Source organism: Apium graveolens, chromosome 9 (assembly GCF_009905375.1).
Source record: "Apium graveolens cultivar Ventura chromosome 9, ASM990537v1, whole genome shotgun sequence".
Classification (NCBI taxonomy): Eukaryota; Viridiplantae; Streptophyta; class Magnoliopsida; order Apiales; family Apiaceae; genus Apium; species Apium graveolens.
The window spans coordinates 264,328,600-264,352,055 of NC_133655.1; the positions used below are offsets into that span (position 1 = coordinate 264,328,600).

Genomic DNA, 23,456 nt, shown 5'->3' on the forward strand with positions numbered 1-23,456 from the left:
TTCAATGGTTTGTCTTTGTCAATAACAAGCGAAAACAGAGTATATTTCAAAACAGAAAAAAAAAAAAAAGATAAAACAGAGTTCTTATATCAAAATCTTGGAAAATGATTTCAAAGTATACATATTGATTATCCCATTTGTATTTATGTTCATGATATAATAGAAATTAAACAAACTAGAAGTAAACATGACAAGAAAAAAAGGCGACTATGTTCATAAATTAACAAGGGAAAAATCATAGTAGTACTTGATACACATCTCCTACTGGCTTCTGTTAGGCACCCAATTTGTATGCTCAATCTGTTTCTTGCTACTAATTTTTATTCTATACAAATTGATATAACTCTGTCTAGATTAGTCAATATGTAGTATAACAAAGCAAGTTTTTCCGGCTCTGGCAATGCTAACCGTCAGTTGACAGAGGAACGGACTTTACCTGATTCATTGAGGTGTAAACAAGCTTAGACAAGGTCCACAAAATATTTGGTAACATGCAAGTTGAGCAGTGTATGTGTGCGCGTGTTACCAAGTTAGTAGCATTTTATCTGAAATAACTAAAGAGCTCACCAGATCACGAAACTTGAGAATGTAAAACATTTCGAGATATCGTCTTGTCTCACGCCTTTCTAGTTTAGAAACATACTTCCAGAAGCTGTAAACTCCAGCCAGTGTCATAAGCCTTTCTGAGTATATCTTCCATGTGTACCTACAAAACAGTCATAAGCATTTGTGTGCCACATTACTTAATTAGGTTTCAATTTCACCGAGAACATTAGAAAGTCATACTTTTCGTATATCCTCTGAAGCCCTCCATCCGAAATTTTCTGCCAGTAACTTGAATCATCTTTGCACTGCTGAAAAAATTCTACCATTATATCAGCAGCCCTTTCAGGATGATATGGATCAATATGGAATCCAGAAACACCATCTTCGATGATTTCCATGGGGCCACCGTGACAAGTGGCAAATGTTGGGAGTCCACAAGTCATTGCCTCCACCACAGTTAACCCAAATGCTTCATAAAATGCCGGCTGAAGTAAGATAATACATAGAGGGTAATTAGAAAACTTGGCATAACAAATAGTTAACGAAAGGGTAACTGCTTTGAAGCAAACCTTCTCTACCTGTACGAAGATTCCCTTTCTGTCAGCTATATAGCGATAGAGCTCCCCGTTGCGTGCTCTATTTGTTTGGCTTGATATCCAGCGCAAATTACCATTCAAGTTGTATTGCTCAATGAGATCATGCATCTTCTGGATTTCTACAATTTCTTCTCTGTCATTGGATTTCTTTACATCATTGTAACCTGCTACTAGAACTAGGTTTGCCATTTCCCTCAATTTTTTATTTTTGCTGTAGCACTCTACAAGCCCTGTGATGTTTTTGACCTTGTCAAGCCTTGCCATCGAAAAAACTATAGGCTTTGATTTGTCACTCAGCGCACCACTGCACAATATCAAAGAAACATAAGAATTTATGGAGTAAGAACTTTAACATCAATTGACAGTAGAAACCTGCTTACAAATTTATGCATTCCGTGATAAGATAAAACAGCAAATTAATGATGACAGTTTTTACTGATTTTAGGCATAAAATTTTTGTTTTTCTTTATTTTGACTATTGTGCATGTTTATTTAAAACTAAAGATTTATAGAAATATATAGAATGGCAAGGTACTAACTCACATGTGATCATCATTTTGCTCGGGATCATATAACAACTTTTCAATCAAATTGTGTAAAGACGTAAGCCTCCTTTCCTTTTCATAGTATGGAAAGTAAATGCCCATATCAGCTCCAGGGGAAACAATGTTGAACTTGGGATCAAATACATCAATTCCATGTACAACTCGATACAGGCCTGGAAGAGTGAAGGCCGTATGGCTCTCATACTGACCGACTGTATTCTTCCTGGAAATAGTAAATATACATGTTAGACTTGTGTTACTGTTGTGCATAAGTTAAAACGAAGGCCGTATTCAGTAAAAGCAATAATTAAATAGTAGTCTTAGAAATCTATGCAGTTAATGACTTCGTGAAGAGTAGAGGACAGTAATGTCAAAGGTAGAGAGAGCCCCCTTCCCTTCTTCCGACCGTTCCTCTAATTTCTTAGTACTTGCTAACTACTTAAGAAATTCTTCTGCGTGTGAAACTATGCATAGCACAGCTTTACATTGCTAATGCAATCACAGTAGGTTGTGAGGTCTATACAACTTCTATATTTGGAAGCTGATCTGGCTGAAGTTCTGAAAGTTCATTCCAACTGTAAATTTCAGCTTTGACGGTTGAACTTTCAGAATTTGATCTTCCATAAGATTAGGTAACCAAAAAGATAAGTATATAGCCTTGCACTAGCCAGCTATAGTTAGTTTGACCTAGACCATCAGACTCCTGTCTGAAAAAAAAATATCTGCAACTCCACTAATACATATTGCACCTACTCACATAAATATAAATTTGAATATTTGAATATAGCTCTGTTAGCTAATAAATTTGAGTAATATTATTACAATTAGGAACAAGGATTTGGAGTCCACCCAAGCATTTCTATATTAATCAGACACAATTAGTTCTGTCTAATATTTCTCTTATTTCGCCTTGTTCTATTTCAGAAGGTCATAAATATAATTAAGTGCAAGCATTCTAGTTTCTAGGTCAGTAATTGCAAAAAGAGATCCGATTATATTAATCAACAATTATTTTGGGATGTTCCATAAGGATCAATACAGCATAAGAGACTTAAGAGACTTACGTTCCAGCAATTTCCTGATACGTACTAGTGATAATAAAATCTGCAGCATTCATGGCTAGCAGGTCAGCAGTAAACTGGCATGAGAAATGATATTTTTCGTCAAACTTTTTCCAGAATATGTCTGACTCTGGATATTTTGTTTTCTCCAAGGCATGAGCAATTGTACACTGCAAAGATGAAGCGAAAGTAAGATACACATACATTAACTTATTTAGAAACATTGGATATGTATGATGAGGAGACTCTGAGATCATTACTACCTGTGTAACTCCTAATTTGGCAGCTAACAAAGTCGCGACAAGATTACCATCACTATAATTGCCAATTATAAGATCTGGAATGCCTTGTAATTCAGCAGAAATTTCACTTGCAGCATCCTGATACATATTCACAAGCAAAAAGAATGTTTCTAAAAAAATTAATAGCATCGAAATAGAGGCTACAGATCCCTCCAAGCACTAAAAGACGGACATATGATTGTCATGTGATTTCATTTTTAATTAACAAACAGTAGTATATTTGTCGCAGAATATTGATTCTAGTTCAAAATTAATTGTAATCGTGTAGTTTATCCAGTAGAATTTACACAATTAATTGATAGCTTAAAGACAATAGTTTGTGTTATGTTACTTGTGTACTCGATTGAAAAACAATCACAACCTATAAATTGAATACGTATGTAGGTCAGATATAGCGGTATTGATTATTAAGAAACATTAGAAGATGGTTATAGTAACTTTACTTCTATTAGAACACAAGTTTTATGTATTTACAAATTGATCAACAGTACCTCTGTAAATTTCTCCAGATATGGCCATACATCAAACCTTGAGATCCACCTACGAAGAATACCGTGCTCAGTTCTAAAAGGAACGCGTAATATATTTGTGTGTTCTGTTCCGCTAACTTTTTCTAGCCTCTGGTTGCATGTGGTGCCTTTTGCATCTGGTAATAATCGGGTCACCTTTACACAATGAGTTGGATGTAAAGTAAGAAATATATCTAGAATAAAGGAAACAAGTTGAATTACAAAAACAGAATCCTGAAGTCGAACGCGGTGGAAAGCGACGAAATTTTCACGTTGTACATCCATAATACACTTGTGTTTGTGTTGTGCTGCTCATGCGTATAGTAAAATACACAGCCTAGATCAATACGTACAATTAGAATTTTAGGAGAAATATCCAGTCCTTGCTGCTTTAGTTTCTGAAGCATTTCATTCTCTAGTGCGCGCACTTGATCAAGTATGTAAACAATCTGTAAATCAGAATTAATATGATACACATCGGAGCAGCATAATAACTACTGACAGGCATATATATACCTAGGGACGGAAATTTGTCATTAGAAAACATTAATATGTAATATAATTGTCACCATTTGCAGAGCAGCAGCAGGACAGAAGCTCATGTTTGAAATAAAAAAGTTCAGTTCAAAATTTGTAGTAGAAATATCGAATGATCAATACCTGGCCACCAGTGTCAGGCATGCCTAATACATTTGCTTGGCCAAAGTACCCATGCGGGGATAAAATGACAACATTGAATACCATTGGAATTCTACCAAGAAATATCTCCAGGCTTGAGGGATCAGGAGCTTGTAGGATGTCAGAGAGAAGTTGCATCATCTCCAGAACTCGTTCTGCAGTGTCTCCCCAGCCCTTTTCAAATCCCATTCCTTGCAAACTGCAAGCCAGGCTTATATAATATACTACGAGAAGAATCTATACATGAAGCTCAATATTAGAAGCTTACTCGTATTCAAACTCAGAAAAGGGTGCATCTGACAGTAGCTTAGAAAGATAATCTTCTGCTTTTGCTAAGGAAGCCTCTAGTCTGGAAACAGTTCGTATGCGATCATTCAACATCATAACCTACATAATATTGCAGATTAATTATTCTTTCTTTAGCATCAAACTAGTTATAAGTTAGATAATAGGATTGCTAAACCTAATATGAATTGCCTAATTGGGGTAATTTATCTACCGGAGCAACCATGGGGAGCGGACAATACTACTTTTCAAGCAAAGACAGGTTCAGCAGAAATTTAAAGTATAGTAATACCTATTAAATCAAACAAAACCACTTATAACCTAGTAATAACTCGAGATGGCTATAGAACAAACTCACATGGCCTTTATATCTGTGTCGCCGGAGGAAATCAAGTAATGGCTCTAATGAATCTTTGTTGCGGAACATAATTGAAGAAAGGTGACGGTTCAGAAATTGAACCCCACACCCAATGGATGAGGACCGGGTTGCATGCGGCAAAGAAGCATTAAATGGCTCAAGATCAAGCTCAAGCATATATGGAGTGTTACCCTTACCCCTAACAAATTAATTATCAGCCGATAAATAGCCAATATCAGTAAGTAAATGTGAAAAAGTTATCCTGTACATAATTTTATTCACACTTTTAGCAAGTTACTTACTCCCCACTAGCGAGGTCTTCCTTGAAACGAAGATATTCAGCAACATTTAACTGTTCGACACTTAGTTCGGATACATTAACACGAATGTATTCCCAAACGCCAGGCCTTGGACGAACTGCCATTGCTACAAATGGAGGCAGAACGATAGCTTCCTAATACCAAATGACAAGCAAAAATTGCACAATTTAATTTATGATTAGAGGGGCAGAATTATTATGCAAACAAACATCTAAATCTTTGATTATTATTTAAAAATTGAATAAAACACAAGAAAGGTTTACCTGTGTGGATTTAATGACTTGACCAAAGGGTCCATCTCTAAGCTTGTAACATCCATTTTCATCACATACAACATCCTCTAGCTCGCCGATCAACTTGTGGGGTTGCAGTATTCTATTCCCGTGGGACACATACCTTTAACAAAAACATAAATAAATTTCACTAAAAAAACTACTTTTTTTGTCTAAAATCTTTAGTTGTCAAAGGTAGACCAAGATCGTATGCTGTTCAATCCTCCCCAACAGGATCTTATCTAATTCAACTCTCCCGCACTCAAACCTGACACCCTCCCAATCTTATGATATTCAACCCTAACCCAGCATGATCTTATGTTACCGATTAACCTGACAACATACATAACCAATACCAATATTAACACAAATAATTAAATTAAACAAATAAGGGACAAATAAGGGGCACCCGAGTCCCTGTTCTGCTCTCATACGTAACCAGCTTAAGGTGGTAGGGGAACATGATCTTATACATTCAACACTCCCCTCAGTTTCGTTACAATTGACAACAACAAATATAACCAATACCAACAAATATTTAAAAATTAAATTAAATAAACTAGTTGATAACCCGTGCAAAACACGGGCCGAGATCAAAATATCAATATTAAATAATGATTATAGAAATTTATTCTAAATTATAATTAAAATATATAATAAATAAAATTGTACGATTATTGCAATTTTTTTTTTAAATTATATGCAGTTTTCATTAACTCAAATCTTATTAGAACAACAAACTCAACGTTTTTTTTTATCGTAGTTAACCCGCAGCCGCTACCCTTCGGGTGCGCACTGGGTAAACCCTACGGGCTCACGCAATAGTCTCAATAGCCTGTAAACCACGTGAACCAAGGTAAACTGCATTTAACCTCAGGAGGCATAATCATAAATTCTCCTTCCGGGGGATTCGAACCTGTACTCAACGTTATTATGTATATGTTTTTCAAAAAGACATAACTAACATTTTACATCCGAACTTTAGCCGAGCCATGAGCAACACACGATCGACGGATAATTTAACAAAACATTAAATCAACATTACTAAGTAATTGCATATTAAATTTCTTATTGCTAGCTGAATTTGTGTTTTTATATAGTTTGTGATCGCATATTTTTTTCTAATAAAATATTCTTTATGTATGTATAAATTTGTATTTGGTGCTAAAATATAATTTAATAGTTATGAATATAAAAATTACAATGTATATACGATTCCGTTTATATAAATACAATATAAATATGTGATATATAAGAATCAAAAAACGGGTAAAATATTACATATAGAATTTTAAGTCATATTGATATAGGAGTCAAAAAAAGAATAAAAATGGTATATTTAGAGCTATAATAAGATTTAAAAAGGGGTGAAACCAAAAGTCTGTTAAACCGAAAAGGGCTAAAACCAAAGTAACCTTTAAAAAAGATGATTTCCCTTATTAATAACAATGTATAAGGAATTCCATTTTATTATTTTAATAAAAAATAAAAAAGAATTCTACGGAAAACACAAATATCGTAATTTTTATATAATTCCAATAATCTATATTTTGTTAAAAAACAAAATAAAATTCTACATGAAAGAGAAATCCAGGGGTGAAACCAAAATACGGCGTAATCGTACAAAGATGAAACAAAGTACCATATCAAGAAATAATTCAGAATTCTACGAAAATAGAATTATAATCATATTACGGTTTGAACAATTTTATTATTTTCTATGGGTGAAACCAAAATACAGTTTTTATAATATCCATATCATATTATTAAAATAGAATTCCACCTACAAATTAAAAATTTTTAAATTAAAATATTCAATTTAAACACATGACATTTAAAATAAGTAACATCAAAGTACCACAAACTCTAATATCATGATCTTATAATATTCTATACTCCTCCTCACTCTAAAGCCCATTTATGGGTATAAGAGTAGATCAAGGGCGTGGGGCATAACTTTGGCTTTAGTGTCCACTGGTTTACTTGACAGATACTTAGCCAGTCTAAAACCTTAAGATGCCCTCAACATAATTAATGCTATTCAACAATGCAAATTTTGTTGCTAGAAAATGTTTTACGATTTTCAAATTCTAGTTTGAACCTAATCATATACATGTGAAAATTACCTCTAAAAATGTATAGGTGAAAATTATTAGAAAGAAAGGGATAGACCTGGAGAGAAGAGAAACGAGTTGGTTGCGATGAGCAGCTAGGGTATCTTCGACCCTTTCACGAACACTGGGCATTCTTTCGTTAGACATTAATCATCTGCAATGCATTTTGCTGTTAAATTTGAAGAAAGCTTCAGAAATGTAAAATAACTCAAGAAAATTGTAAAATAGTGGAGTAAAAGGAGATCCACTTTATGTATTCGTGGCATCTTCTCCTTGCTTGTCGACACTGTTGTGCCTGTTTTGTCTAGGCCCCCGAACCAACACATTTCAGTTTCAGACTAGTTTTGTTTTTGTTATCCCTTCTCCCAGTTTAAAAATGAAAGGAAAGCAAGTAGACTTGTACCCATAACTGTGACCCAATATAAGAAATAATTAATACAAATTTAAAAACTTTCATTCAAAAAATTTGGCTATTTTTTTTTTATCACTTACTTTCTTCAATTTTTTGTTCAACAAAACCCCTCTTTTTGATAGTTTGTTTAACAAAACCTATATTATTGGGGATTAATTTTTTTTGAATTATTGAGCTAGCTTTAGCTTCAGGGAAACATAATAATTAAAAAATTGATAAATAAGGAAATTTGAATTTAAAATACCTTGTTTTTGCAAAATTATTTTAAAAGGATTTTTACATGGTGTGTAATGATTAAAATTCTTAATTTAAGGAGTTGTTTAAAAATGTGATTTTAACCCGGTTAACGGATATGAAAATTAAATTCTAACGCAATTTTGTATTTGAACATCATAATTAATTAGATTGAAATCTAATAATTCAAATTAACTTGTATTAAATAGTTATTAGTCAAGTGGATATCGGATAGGGATTAGAAAACTGTGACATTATAAAAGAGACGAGAATAAGCTACTAAATAAAAAAAAACTTATATTATTATGGAAATGATACATTAAGATATATGGAATAAAGAATAGAACATACAACAAATTACAAATTATAACCTCACAAACTCGAGAAAAGAAAAAGGTGATTCCCAGAGGAAAACTCCATATAATGAATAAATGATTGGTGAACTTATAAGTGGTACTAGCCACCAAGAACAGGTGGGATCTTCGGCCTTAGGACTAGGGAGTGTAAACGAAAGCTGGGATGGAGTACAAGTTCATTGTCTTAAGTAGCCTTGGAGAAGGAAGAGTAGCACCGGTTTTACCGTTGTTCACATCAGTTGGAACATTACAGCTCCTCACCGGTGATTTTTCGAGAAATACCTTGCATTCCGTTAGCCTCCATCCTTGTTTAAGCTCTGCAGGTGACAATGTCACAAAGTAATAACCTTTTGCATTCGCTGGACTACTCAGTTTAGAGAATGGGGCTGTTTTATAGCCCTTTTTGTCGACTGCTTCACATGTTATTCTTGCTATGGCATCTGCAATGTCAGATAGATCATAAACTTGATCATTATTCGTCAAGTAAACTGCACATCTGAAATTTAAGGTAATAAAGGCATTTCCAACGAGATCTTATATCATTCGACAATTTCAATATTTCAGTAGATCAATCACAGTAAGAAACCGACAAGGCTAAGCTACTTCCCAGCTAATGTGTCACAAAAATAGATAAAAATGTAAAAACACAATTTGATTAGCAGGACAAAATCTAGTAATAAAATTAGTCATATCTGGTATGAAAAAGTGAGGTATGCATATTTACGGAAACATTACCTTTGATTGGGATGAGTTGAGAGGCTGTTTTACATAAAATAGTCCCCTGAATGCCAATAACCTTTGTTAACATCTTTTCTGAGCTTGATTTTTCGGATTGATGCTCATTATCAGTGGCCGAAACAACAACCAGGGCGACAAGAAACACAGAAAATGCAAGCGAAAAACTCCTGCTTGTTGCATCCATTCTGAATTTTAGTAAGATTCTATGTGGAAGAACGTGTGTTTGTGTTTATGTTTCGAGGTAAGTTGTGATTTGTAAACATATTCAAGGAACTCTTTATAAGGAAGTTATTGTACCAAATCCTGATACTGCATGCCTGTATTGTTATTCGTATCTGATGATGGTTTGCCACTAACTCAGCGCTGGAAATTAATATAGTGCAAACTTGTTTCCACGTTGTGTATAGCTGCTGCTACTATTTCTTTAATAGATTTGGTTCTAGTGTTTATTTTTTCTTTAGCCCCATTTTCATTTCTTGGTACAGCCTTTTATGCAATCTCAACGTTATGACCCCTGACATGATTCTTCTTTCAATCAATTAATCAAATCTTTAACACTAATTAATTGTCACTAATTCTTGACTAATTTATATTCTCCTGTTCTGATATTATATACAGTTCTATTTTCATTTTTCCTGAAGTCGATTAAACTTCAGAAGCTATAGAAAGGGAGAGTACAATCGTAAACAACTTTAACAAAATTAAATAGCGGTAAACATCTTTTTTTGACAAAGAAATAGCGATATAACATATTAGTCTAGTACAGAGCGGGAAATTTATTAAGGATTTTTCAGTGTGTCTTAGACAGATGACAAAAGTTAGTGCTTGATGAGGTGTCCACGAAATTGTTGGAAAATGTGGGTATTGAGCCCCATATTGTCAAATCATTTTGAGCTTTTCTTGAGTGGGTGACGCTTGGAGTATAATCTCCTCCGTGAGAGCTTTCCGAGGTACTTTGAAACACTCAAAATGGGTAAAGGATGAAAGAGATATGATCATACAAAGTTGGTTCCTTGAAGATGGAAATGTAGATGTGAAAAACTTATATCCCACATTGAAATGGAAAAAGGGTTTCCATTACTTTATATAGCACAACACTTTAATAGTGTTTAAAATTGTTAGTAAGGTGTTGCTCCATCTCTTGCGCGCAGGGGGTGCAAATTGTGTGATTTCGAGAGGTAATTTGAGGCTTGCGAAGCCTTCAGGCTTGCCCGCGTGTGCGGACACGAATGTAGCAGAAAATTGGCCCGAATAATCACAGACTAATTTTGCTAATTTAATTTCCACTGGGCTTGGGTTCTTAAATAAATATTCATTATTCGGTATTTATTTTTATAAATACGAATATTAATTGATTTGACAGTTATAATTCGATTCAATTACGAATAATAATTGACTCTCGAATTAAATTTAATTAAATAAGAGAAGTAGTGTACACGTTTCTCTAAGTCTATATATTTTCATTATAGAGTTTAGGGTTAACTTACTCATCATACACAGTCGTCCTACTAAACACAAACCCTACCTCTCTCTCTGTCGCTGATAGTTTCGTTCCCGTTCAAACTCGCTGAAGGTGCTCGTTATCCGTAACGCCGCCGCTACCTCGTTTTATCCTGGGAGGCTATCGACTCGCACATACGGTGAGAGGCGAAATAGCTTTAAGGAGACAATTTCAACTGGACTCGAGGATCTCTCTTCTGTTTATATCCTTTCTTTCTCTGTTTGATTTTGTTTACTCACGCACACACTCGTTTGATTTATATGTATTAATCACAGATTGTTTTCACAATCTTAAAGCTATTTTATTTTATACATCTGTGACTGATACATCTGTATCTGCTTATTTTGTTGAGTAACAGATCGATGGAGAACCAAACTGTGATTAAAGCTGGAAACGTGACGGCTGATCCCAACGCACAGATCGCTGTAACTGATGGGATTCACCAGTAGGCGATTAACCCTAACGCACAGATCGTAGGATCTGATGGGGGTCAAACACATGTTGGACATGTGCCTTCGGGACATGTGCATGTGGGACACACTGTCATTGGACAGTTTAGTGTTCCTCTTGGACAGATATCGGCAGGATTCACTCCTCCGATTATACCTGCGGTGCCTACTGGTGTGCATACACCTGTAGTACAGACGCACGTACCATCTGTTCCACCTGTGGTGCCTGCTGCACCTGTTATGCCAACTGTGCCTGCTGCACATGCTGAAAAACCTGAGAAGTTCAACGGAACGAACTTCAAACGTTGGCAACAAAAGATGCACTTTTATCTAACCACGTTGCATATGGATCGCTTCCTTAAGGAAAAACCACCGTTACTCACTGCTGAGAGTAACGTGCAGACTGTGTATGCTGTTGCTGCTTGGAAGCACTCCGACTACATTTGTCGGAACTATGTGCGAAATTGTTTGTCTGACTCGTTGTATAACGTGTACAATACGAAGCCAACAACTAAGGCCTTATGGGAGTCACTTGACCATAAGTATAAAACCGAGGACGCTGGGGCAAAGAAGTGGATTGTTGGCCGCTTTCTTGATTATAAGATGGCAGACCCTAAGACCGTGGTCAGTCAGGTGCAGGAACTGCAGGTGATCATTCATGATATTCATGCTGAGGGAATGGTCATAAGTGAGTCTTTTCAAGTCGCTGCTGTTATTGAAAAGCTTCCACCTGGATGGAAAGATTTCAAGAACTACCTTAAGCACGAGCGAAAGGAGATGTCTATGGAGGATCTTATTGTTAGACTTCGTATTGAAGAAGACAACAGAGGGTCCGAGAAGAAAGTTAATGTTGCCACTGAGAAGGCAAACATGGTGGAGCATGCTCAAAGCTCCAAGCCCAAGAAGACTAGTTATGGTAAAGGGGCAAAGGTGGCACCCAAGGGAGGGATTTCGAAGTCGAAATTTCAAGGGAAATGCTACAACTGTGATAAGGTTGGTCATAGGTCTTCTGACTGCAAGAAGCCCAAGAAGCCAAACAAGAAGAAAGAAGCAAATATGGTTGATAATATCTCCAAGGAGATGGGTGATATAGACCTCTGTGCTACGATCTCTGAAGTGAACCTGGTCAGTTCGAATCCGCGTGAATGGTGGATTGATACTGGTGCTACTAGGCATGTTTGCGCAGACAAGGCGATTTTCTCTAGCCTCAAAACTTCCGATGCTGGTGAGAAGCTCTATATGGGGAATTCAACAACTTCTACCATTGAGGGTGAAGGCACAGTGATCCTGAAGATGACCTCTGGGAAGAATCTGACTTTGAAGAATGTACTTTATGTGCCTGATATTCGCAAGAACCTTGTGTCTGGTTCTCTGTTGAATAAGCATGGCTTTCGCATTGTAATAGATTCAGATAAAGTTATTTTGTCTAAGAGTGTTATGTTTTTAGGCAAGGGTTATTTAACCGATGGGATTTTTAAGCTCAATGTGATGTCCGTTAAGGACGATAATGAAATGAAGAATTCTTCTACTTACTTTCTTGAGTCTCCTAATTTATGGTATGCTAGATTAGGACATGTAAATTATGACACTTTATGACGTTTAAGTGCAAAAGAATACATACCAAAACTCACTATTGATTCAAAACATAAGTGTGAGACTTGTGTTGAGGCAAAATTAACGAGATTATCATTTAAACGTGTGGAAAGGAACACCAAAGTGCTAGACCTAATACATAACAACATATGTGATTTAAAATTCGCTCCAACAAGAGGAGGAAACAAGTATTTTATTACATTCATTGATGATTGTACAAAATACTGCTATGTATATTTGTTGAAAAGCAAATATGAAGCTATATATAAATTTAAAATCTATAAAGAAGAAGTTGAGACACAAAAAACTGAGAAAATCAAAACGATATGAAGTGATCGTGGAGGTGAATATGTTGAACCGTTTGGGGAATTATGTTTGCAACATGGTATAATCAATGAGGTCACTGCACCATACTCCCCTCAGACAAATGGTGTGGCTGAGAGGAAGAATCGCACTCTGAAAGAGATGATGAATGCGATGTTGTTAAGCTCTGGGCTTCCATAATCGATGTGGGGAGAAGCCATCTTAAGTGCAAATAATATTTTAAATATTACGATGCGCAAGAATAAGGATGTAAGTCCTTATGACATATGGAAGAAAAAGAAACCAAGTTACCAACACCTAAAAGTGTTTGCAAAGGTACTGATCCCTACACCGAAGAAGGTGAAGATAGGTCCTAAGACTGTGGATTGTATCTTCATCAGATATCCTCCACACAGTACTGCATATCGGTTTTTTGTTCATGAATCCAAGATTCGTGACATTCAAAAGAATCCATTATGGAATCAAGGAATGCCTCATTCTTTGAGACAATGTTTCCCTGTAATCCAGGAAACCAACAACCTACGACGTCTAAACGATCTCATGAGTCTGTAGATTTATGACCTATTTGCTCGAAGAAGGTGACCCGAAAACCTATAAGGAGGCGGTTATCTCACCTGATGGGCCTATGTGGAAAGAGGCCATCAAGAATGAAGTTGATACAATTATGCAGAATCATACTTGGGAATTAGTGGACTTGACAACTGGTTGCAAACCATTAGGTAGCAATTGGGTTTTCAAGAAGAAGTTAAAACTGATGGCACTATCGATAAGTATAAGGCTAGACTTGTAATTAAAGAATACAAGCAACAAAAAGGCCTTGATTATTTTGATACATATTCTCCTGTAACGAGAATAACATCCATAAGGATGATGTTTTTGTTGGGTTCCGAGGCATAAAACGCAGCGGATAAACGTAAATAAAATAAAAATTTCGAAACCCAAAACAGGATCCATGTATAATTATGGGAAGATTATGGAGATAACGAATCATACCTTTCAAGAGCTTAACTTTCACGAACTCAACGGAGATCCTAGCTATCACGTTTTATGTCTACCTCTCGGAGAAACACCTCTATGGTATCCACACGAGCACCTCCAAGAACGTCTCACGAACTTGACTACGGAATGGATGTACTAGCCTCCTTCTTGACGATCCGAATTGCCTCTGCCTCTCTTTGCTGCTAGGGTTTTCTCAAAAACGTACAAGCCTCTTTAACCTATCATTATGTATTTATAATGGCTGATTAAAAAGGCCCATAACAGCAAAGCCCAACCCTAGTAGGTATTGGATTAAATAATAAAAAACGAATTTCTATTATTTAATTAATAACTAAGTCATACTTAATTATTATGGGCAAAAACATTCCTTTTAATTTGAATTTATATTATCTCAATTAAGTCTTACTTAATTATAATAAAATTCGAATAATCATCAATTAATTTAAATCCATAATTTAAATTAACTATTCCATTAAGTGCTCTATTTGTGCGACCCTATAGGCTATTATTTAATTGGAAATAATTTTATTCTCTAATAAAATTATAAACAATGAGTGGTATCTAGTAATACATCATTGTTACCCAATTAAACAATAATTAAATCGTGATTAGATAAAACCTTTCGTGATTAATGTTTTTCGTGTAATATAATCCCTTTAACCATACATATTATAGATTAAACTCGAGGCATGTATTTAGTCATCCTCTTCAATATTTAATCCGGGTTTACTTGATCCATGAGTAGATTATCAAGACAAATCATTATTTGAGCATGGCCATGCTTTTATAATCCTACTCAATCAAGAGGCCAATAATATCTCTCCTAATTATAGGAGGGTTAAATCATTTATCTATCATTCATATTTCTCATACGACTCATGATATACCCGATGTCCACTTTTATCATCACACGATTAAAAGTAACTTTTAATGTAGTCAAAGTATATTAATCCTCATATAGAAATATAATGATTTCAAGTCAAAGGATCGTTACACCATTATCACTGTGAATCTTTCCTATGACTTTATTAAACATGAAGAATCTCAATGTGGGTCTGTCCGTTACCATGTACTCTCACATGTACATATGTATTGACTTTAGTATCCCCATACTTATAACCAATGAGATGTGGTTATCTTGTCAAACAACATATTAGTCTATCTATGTATTATTATTGTCCTATATAATAATACTCGACTAGGGACCTTTAAGAATATGATATATTATATAATCTCAAGTTCAAGTCATGTACTTAAACTATACAATGTGTATCATGATTCTAAGGACATTTATTATGCTAACAAAATATCGCAGTAATTAAGGTCATAATAAATACATTTAATGAATGATCAACTGACATAAAGATTTAAAAGAATAATGTATTGCCTCTAGGGCACCTACACTAACAGTTTTCTATCGCTGCAATGCGTAATCTAACTGTACATCAAATGGATGTGAAAATAGCTTTCCTAAATGGAGACATAGATGAGGAAATCTATATGGAACAACCTGAAGGTTTTGTCGTCCCTGGACAAGAAAGGAAAGTCTGTAGATTGGTGAAATCATTGTATGGTTTGAAGCAAGCGCCTATGAAATGGCATGAAAAATTTGATGAGGTCGTGCTGGCTAATGGCTTCAAAATCAATAAATGTGATAGTTGTGCCTATTACAAGGATAACGAGAGTGGCTATGTCATGATGACACTATATGTAGATGATCTACTTATTGCCGGAAGTAATGATAAGTGATCAAATCTACAAAGGACATGTTGAAATCAAGATTCGACATGAAAGACATGGGACTAGCAAATGTAATTCTGGGAATTCAAATTTCTAGAACATCAGATGGTCTCGCATTAAGTCAACCACATTATGTTGACAAGATCCTTGAGAAGTTTCTTAAGGATGACTTTGAGAAAGCTAGGACACCTGTGGATATGACTTTGCACCTATCCAAGAACAAAGGTGTGGCTGTTTCCCAATTGGAATACTCGAGGATAATTGGTAGTCTGATGTACCTCATGAGTTGTACAAGACCAGACATTGCATACTCAATTAACAAGTTGAGTAGGTTTACGAGTAATCCGGGAGCTGATCACTGGAAAGCGATCATAAGGGTACTAAGATACTTGAGGGGAACTCGAGACTATGGACTGCACTATGGCAGATACCCAGCAGTATTAGAAGGATATACTGACGCAAAATGGATATCTAGCAAGAAAGCACTTAAGTCTACGAGTGGCTATGTGTTTACATTAGCTAGAGCGGCAATATCATGGAAATCCTCAAAATAAACGGTGATAACTCATTCCACGATGGAAGCTGAGTTTGTGGCACTAGATAAATGCGCCGAGGAGGCTGAATATCTACGTCAGTTTCTGGAGGATATTCCAAGATGGCCAAAGCCTGTAACTGCAATAGGGATTTACTGTGATAGTCAATCCGCTATTGGTTGAGCACAGAGCACGATGTATAATGGAAAGTCTCATCATATACGACGACGACACAGTTCCATTAGACAATTGATCTCAACCGAAATTATCACTATTGACTATATACTGTCAAAAGTCGTGGATCCACTAACCAAAGGGTTATCAAGAGAAGTGGTTGAGAAAACATCGAGAGGGATGGGCCTTAAGCCTATTGCTTAACGGCATCATGGTGGACACCCAACCATTACTGACTGGAGATCCCAAGAACTTGGTTCAATGGGACAACTAAATCATGATGACCAAATCACTGTGGGGGTAACCCCTGGCCTGTTCCTATGATGAGGAAACAGTGAGACCCGTAAGGTACGAGGTTAAGTTTTGAGCTTTTAATGATCTCTGATGAATACATGGAGTTCAGGAGTGCACGCTTGGAATTCAGTTGAGTAAACGCGGGTTACTCTATAAGATAAAGATCACCTATGTGGGAGAGAAGTGGGGCCGCTTCAAAGGAGAATTGTGAGGCACAATTCTTTAGAAACTCCTGCAGAACCAGGACGATGTTCCATGGCCAAAATGGACATACTCATGAGAGCTGAACGAGTCAAAAACGATATAGTGATAAGTATATCATCGTTTACACAAACGGTCGAACAGTTCAAGGACAAGCACGTCTACTGTCTACCAGTAAAGTTGGTATGCTTACTCGAGCGAAAGTTCAAGGAGCATTCTCTACCTACTGTATGCTATATCTGATCGAAGAAACTATCACCAAGTCAAACTCCGTGTCTGTCTGTCTGGTGTGTGCTACTGAAATATCAATCTCATCCATGTGGGGGATTGTTGGAAAATGTGGGTATTAAGCCCCATATTGTCAAATCATTTTGAGCTTTTCTTGAGTGGGTCATACTTGGAGTATGTTCTCCTCCGTGAGAGCTTTCCGAGGCACTTTGAAACACTCAAAATGGTTAAGGGATGAATGATATGTGATCATACAAAGTTGGTCCCTTGAAGGTGGAAATGTAGATGTGAAAAACTTGTATCCCACATTGAAATGGAAAAAGGGTTTCCATTGCTTTATATAGAACAACACTTTTGTAATATTTAAAAGTGTTAGTAAGGTGTTGCTCCATCTCCTACGTGCGCGCGCAGGGGGGTGCAAATTGTGGGATTTCGAGGGGTAATATGAGGCTTGCGAAGCCTTCGGGCTTGCCCGGGTGTGCGGACACGAATGTAGCAGAAAATTGGCCCAAATAATCACGGACTAGTTTTGCTAATTTAATTTCCACTGGGCTTGGGCTCTTAAATAAATATTCATTATTCGGTATTTATTTTTATGAATACGAATATGAATTAATTTGACAGTTATAATTCGATTCAATTACAGATAATAATTGACTCTCGAATTAAATTTAATTAACGCGTTTAATTAAATAAGAGAAGTAGTGCACACGTTTCTCTAAGTCTATATATTTTCGTTATAGGGTTTAGGGTTAACTTACTCATCATACACATCCGTCCTACTAAACACAAACCCTACCTCTCTCTCTGTCGGTGATAATTTCGTTCCCGTTCAAACTCGCTGAAGGTGCTCGTTATCCGTAACGTCGCCGCTACCTCGTTTTATCCTGAGAGGCTATCGACTCACACATACGGTGAGAGGCGAAATAGCTTTAAGGAGACAGTTTTAACTGGACTCGAGGATCTCTCTTCTCTTCTGTTTATATCCTTTCTTTCTCTGTTTGATGTCGTTTACTCACGCACACACTTGTTTGATTTATATGTATTAATCACATATTATTTTCACAATAATATTGGCGGGGAGCCCATCAATATTGATGAATCCATGTATGCACAAAAATCTCCATCAATAAAAATTTTACAACTCATCGATCACACTTTCTTAACATGTGCTCATTTCTTTACATTTGAGAGGGATGGTTCGACAAGTATCTTAAGACTCCTATATATTATAGTTGCATAAATCATTTTAAAAAAAAATATTCTGAACAAAAATTTAATGTTTAATTTTTTATTGAGAATAAGAAAATTTTAAAAATAAGTTATGGAATTATACTTTATATACGTCTAAGATGCGTGCTGAAAACATATTTTAAGAATTTAGTATTTATAATAAATTAACATAACTAATTATTTCCGTTCGATTCACATATGTTGAACTAAAAAGTACTAGTAGCCACGAGGAACAGGTGGGATCTTCAGCCTTAGGATTTGGGAGTGTAAACGAAAGCTGGGATGGAGTACAAGTTCATTGTCTTAAGTAGCCTTGGAGAAGGAAGAGTAGCACCGGTTTTACCGTTGTTCACATCAGTTGGAACATTACAGCTCCTCACCGGTGATTTTTCGAGAAATACCTTGCATTCCGTTAGCCTCCATCCTTGTTTAAGCTCTGCAGGTGACAATGTCACAAAGTAATAACCTTTTGCATTCGCTGGACTACTCAGTTTAGAGAATGGGGCTGTTTTATAGCCCTTTTTGTCGACTGCTTCACATGTTATTCTTGCTATGGCATCTGCAATGTCAGATAGATCATAAACTTGATCATTATTCGTCAAGTAAACTGCACATCTGAAATTTAAGGTAATAAAGGCATTTCCAACGAGATCTTATATCATTCGACAATTTCAATATTTCAGTAGATCAATCACAGTAAGAAACCGACAAGGCTAAGCTACTTCCCAGCTAATGTGTCACAAAAATAGATAAAAATGTAAAAACACAATTTGATTAGCAGGACAAAATCTAGTAATAAAATTAGTCATATCTGGTATGAAAAAGTGAGGTATGCATATTTACGGAAACATTACCTTTGATTGGGATGAGTTGAGAGGCTGTTTTACATAAAATAGTCCCCTGAATGCCAATAACCTTTGTTAACATCTTTTCTGAGCTTGATTTTTCGGATTGATGCTCATTATCAGTGGCCGAAACAACAACCAGGGCGACAAGAAACACAGAAAATGCAAGCGAAAAACTCCTGCTTGTTGCATCCATTCTGAATTTTAGTAAGATTCTATGTGGAAGAACGTGTGTTTGTGTTTATGTTTCGAGGTAAGTTGTGATTTGTAAACATATTCAAGGAACTCTTTATAAGGAAGTTATTGTACCAAATCCTGATACTGCATGCCTGTATTGTTATTCGTATCTGATGATGGTTTGCCACTAACTCAGCGCTGGAAATTAATATAGTGCAAACTTGTTTCCACGTTGTGTATAGCTGCTGCTACTATTTCTTTAATAGATTTGGTTCTAGTGTTTATTTTTTCTTTAGCCCCATTTTCATTTCTTGGTACAGCCTTTTATGCAATCTCAACGTTATGACCCCTGACATGATTCTTCTTTCAATCAATTAATCAAATCTTTAACACTAATTAATTGTCACTAATTCTTGACTAATTTATATTCTCCTGTTCTGATATTATATACAGTTCTATTTTCATTTTTCCTGAAGTCGATTAAACTTCAGAAGCTATAGAAAGGGAGAGTACAATCGTAAACAACTTTAACAAAATTAAATAGCGGTAAACATCTTTTTTTGACAAAGAAATAGCGATATAACATATTAGTCTAGTACAGAGCGGGAAATTTATTAAGGATTTTTCAGTGTGTCTTAGACAGATGACAAAAGTTAGTGTTTGATGAGGTGTCCACGAAATTGTTGGAAAATGTGGGTATTGATCCCCATATTGTCAAATCATTTTGAGCTTTTCTTGAGTGGGTGACGCTTGAAGTATGTTCTCCTCCGTGAGAGCTTTCCGAGGTACTTTGAAACACTCAAAATGGGTAAAGGATGAAAGAGATATGATCATACAAAGTTGGTTCCTTGAAGATGAAAATGTAGATGTGAAAAACTTATATCCCACATTGAAATGGAAAAGGGGTTTCCATTACTTTATATAGCACAACACTTTAATAGTGTTTAAAATTGTTAGTAAGGTGTTGCTCCATCTCTTGCGCGCAGGGGGTGCAAATTGTGTGATTTCGAGAGGTAATTTGAGGATTGCGAAGCATTCAGGCTTGCCCGCATGTGCGGACACGAATGTAGCAGAAAATTGGCCCGAATAATCACAGACTAATTTTGCTAATTTAATTTCCACTGGGCTTGGGTTCTTAAATAAATATTCATTATTCGGTATTTATTTTTATAAATACGAATATGAATTGATTTGACAGTTATAATTCGATTCAATTACGAATAATAATTGACTCTCGAATTAAATTTAATTAAATAAGAGAAGTAGTGCACACGTTTCTCTAAGTCTATATATTTTCATTATAGAGTTTAGGGTTAACTTACTCATCATACACAGTCGTCCTACTAAACACAAACCCTACCTCTCTCTCTGTCGCTGATAGTTTCGTTCCCGTTCAAACTCGCTGAAGGTGCTCGTTATCCGTAACGTCGCCGCTACCTCGTTTTATCCTGGGAGGCTATCGACTCGCACATACGGTGAGAGGCGAAATAGCTTTAAGGAGACAATTTCAACTGGACTCGAGGATCTCTCTTCTGTTTATATCCTTTCTTTCTCTGTTTGATTTTGTTTACTCACGCACATACTCGTTTGATTTATATGTATTAATCACAGATTGTTTTCACAATCTTAAAGCTATTTTATTTTATACATCTGTGACTGATACATCTGTATCTGCTTATTTTGTTGAGTAACAGATCGATGGAGAACCAAACTGTGATTAAAGCTGGAAACGTGACGGCTGATCCCAACGCACAGATCGCTGTATCTGATGGGTTCACCAGTAGGCGATTAACCCTAACGCACAGATCGTAGGATCTGATGGGGGTCAAACACATGTTGGACATGTGTCTTCGAGACATGTGCATGTGGGACACACTGTCATTGGACAGTTTAGTGTTCCTCTTGGACAGATATCTGCAGGATTCACTCCTCCGATTATACCTGCGGTGCCTACTGGTGTGCATACACCTGTAGTACAGACGCACGTACCATCTGTTCCACCTGTGGTGCCTGCTGCACCTGTTATGCCAACTGTGCCTGCTGCACATGCTGAAAAACCTGAGAAGTTCAACAGAACGAACTTCAAACGTTGGCAACAAAAGATGCACTTTTATCTAACCACGTTGCATATGGATCGCTTCCTTAAGGAAAAACCACCGTTACTCACTGCTGAGAGTAACGTGCAGACTGTGTATGCTGCTGATGCTTGGAAGCACTCCGACTACATTTGTCGGAACTATGTGCGAAATTGTTTGTCTGACTCGTTGTATAACGTGTACAATACGAAGCCAACAACTAAGGCCTTATGGGAGTCACTTGACCATAAGTATAAAACCGAGGACGCTGGGGCAAATAAGTGGATTGTTGGCCTCTTTCTTGATTATAAGATGGCAGACTCTAAGACCGTGGTCAGTCAGGTGCAGGAACTACAGGTGATCATTCATGATATTCATGCTGAGGGAATGGTCATAAGTGAGTCTTTCCAAGTCGCTGCTGTTATTGAAAAGCTTCCACCTGGAAGGAAAGATTTCAAGAACTACCTTAAGCACGAGCGAAAGGAGATGTCTATGGAGGATCTTATTGTTAGACTTCGTATTGAAGAAGACAACAGAGGGTCCGAGAAGAAAGTTAATGTTGCCACTGAGAAGGCAAACATGGTGGAGCATGCTCAAAACTCCAAGCCCAAGAAGACTAGTTATGGTAAAGGGGCAAAGGTGGCACCCAAGGGAGGGATTTCGAAGTCGAAATTTCAAGGGAAATGCTACAACTGTGATAAGGTTGGTCATAGGTCTTCTGACTGCAAGAAGCCCAAGAAGCCAAACAAGAAGAAAGAAGCAAATATGGTTGATAATATCTCCAAGGAGATGGGTGATATAGACCTCTGTGCTACGATCTCTGAAGTGAACCTGGTCAGTTCGAATCCGCGTGAATGGTGGATTGATACTGGTGCTACTAGGCATGTTTGCGCAGACAAGGCGATTTTCTCTAGCCTCAAAACTTCCGATGCTGGTGAGAAGCTCTATATGGGGAATTCAACAACTTCTACCATTGAGGGTGAAGGCACAGTGATCCTGAAGATGACCTCTGGGAAGAATCTGACTTTGAAGAATGTACTTTATGTACCTGATATTCGCAAGAACCTTGTGTCTGGTTCTCTGTTGAATAAGCATGGCTTTCGCATTGTAATAGAGTCAGATAAAGTTATTTTGTCTAAGAGTGTTATGTTTGTAGGCAAGGGTTATTTAACCGATGGGCTTTTTAAGCTCAATGTGATGTCCGTTAAGGACGATAATGAAATGAAGAATTCTTCTACTTACTTTCTTGAGTCTCCTAATTTATGGTATGCTAGATTAGGACATGTAAATTATGACACTTTATGACGTTTAAGTGCAAAAGAATACATACCAAAACTCACTATTGATTCAAAACATAAGTGTGAGACTTGTGTTGAGGCAAAATTAACGAGATTATCATTTAAACGTGTGGAAAGGAACACCAAAGTGCTAGACCTAATACATAACAACATATGTGATTTAAAATTCGCTCCAACAAGAGGAGGAAACAAGTATTTTATTACATTCATTGATGATTGTACAAAATACTGCTATGTATATTTGTTGAAAAGCAAATATGAAGCTATATATAAATTTTAAAATCTATAAAGAAGAAGTTGAGACACAAAAAACTGAGAAAATCAAAACGATATGAAGTGATCGTGGAGGTGAATATGTTGAACCGTTTGGGGAATTATGTTTGCAACATGGTATAATCAATGAGGTCACTGCACCATACTCCCCTCAGACAAATGGTGTGGCTGAGAGGAAGAATCGCACTCTGAA

The 23,456-nt window shown here is 36.3% G+C and overlaps 2 protein-coding genes across 2 annotated transcripts; both read right to left on the reverse strand.

Annotated features, from left to right (window-relative positions):
- Window positions 1-188: 188 nt before the first annotated feature.
- Window positions 189-7,953, reverse strand: LOC141684070 (sucrose synthase 2-like). The gene is made up of 16 exons (XM_074488904.1): window positions 7,835-7,953; window positions 7,645-7,740; window positions 5,464-5,596; window positions 5,183-5,334; window positions 4,881-5,079; window positions 4,506-4,624; window positions 4,220-4,436; window positions 3,913-4,008; window positions 3,542-3,715; window positions 3,012-3,128; window positions 2,752-2,918; window positions 1,686-1,910; window positions 1,125-1,446; window positions 787-1,031; window positions 568-706; window positions 189-436 (listed from the first exon to the last, which is right to left on the reverse strand). Exons 2-16 carry the CDS (start codon window positions 7,731-7,733, stop codon window positions 404-406), a joined length of 2,427 nt encoding a protein of 808 aa, XP_074345005.1. The 5' UTR covers window positions 7,734-7,740; window positions 7,835-7,953; the 3' UTR covers window positions 189-403.
- Window positions 7,954-8,609: 656 nt separating this feature from the next.
- Window positions 8,610-9,554, reverse strand: LOC141683260 (protein SEED AND ROOT HAIR PROTECTIVE PROTEIN-like). Its single transcript, XM_074487961.1, has 2 exons — window positions 9,324-9,554; window positions 8,610-9,028 (listed from the first exon to the last, which is right to left on the reverse strand). The coding sequence occupies exons 1-2, from the start codon at window positions 9,508-9,510 to the stop codon at window positions 8,727-8,729; spliced, it is 489 nt and encodes a 162-aa protein (XP_074344062.1). The 5' UTR covers window positions 9,511-9,554; the 3' UTR covers window positions 8,610-8,726.
- Between the last annotated feature and the right edge of the window lie 13,902 nt (window positions 9,555-23,456).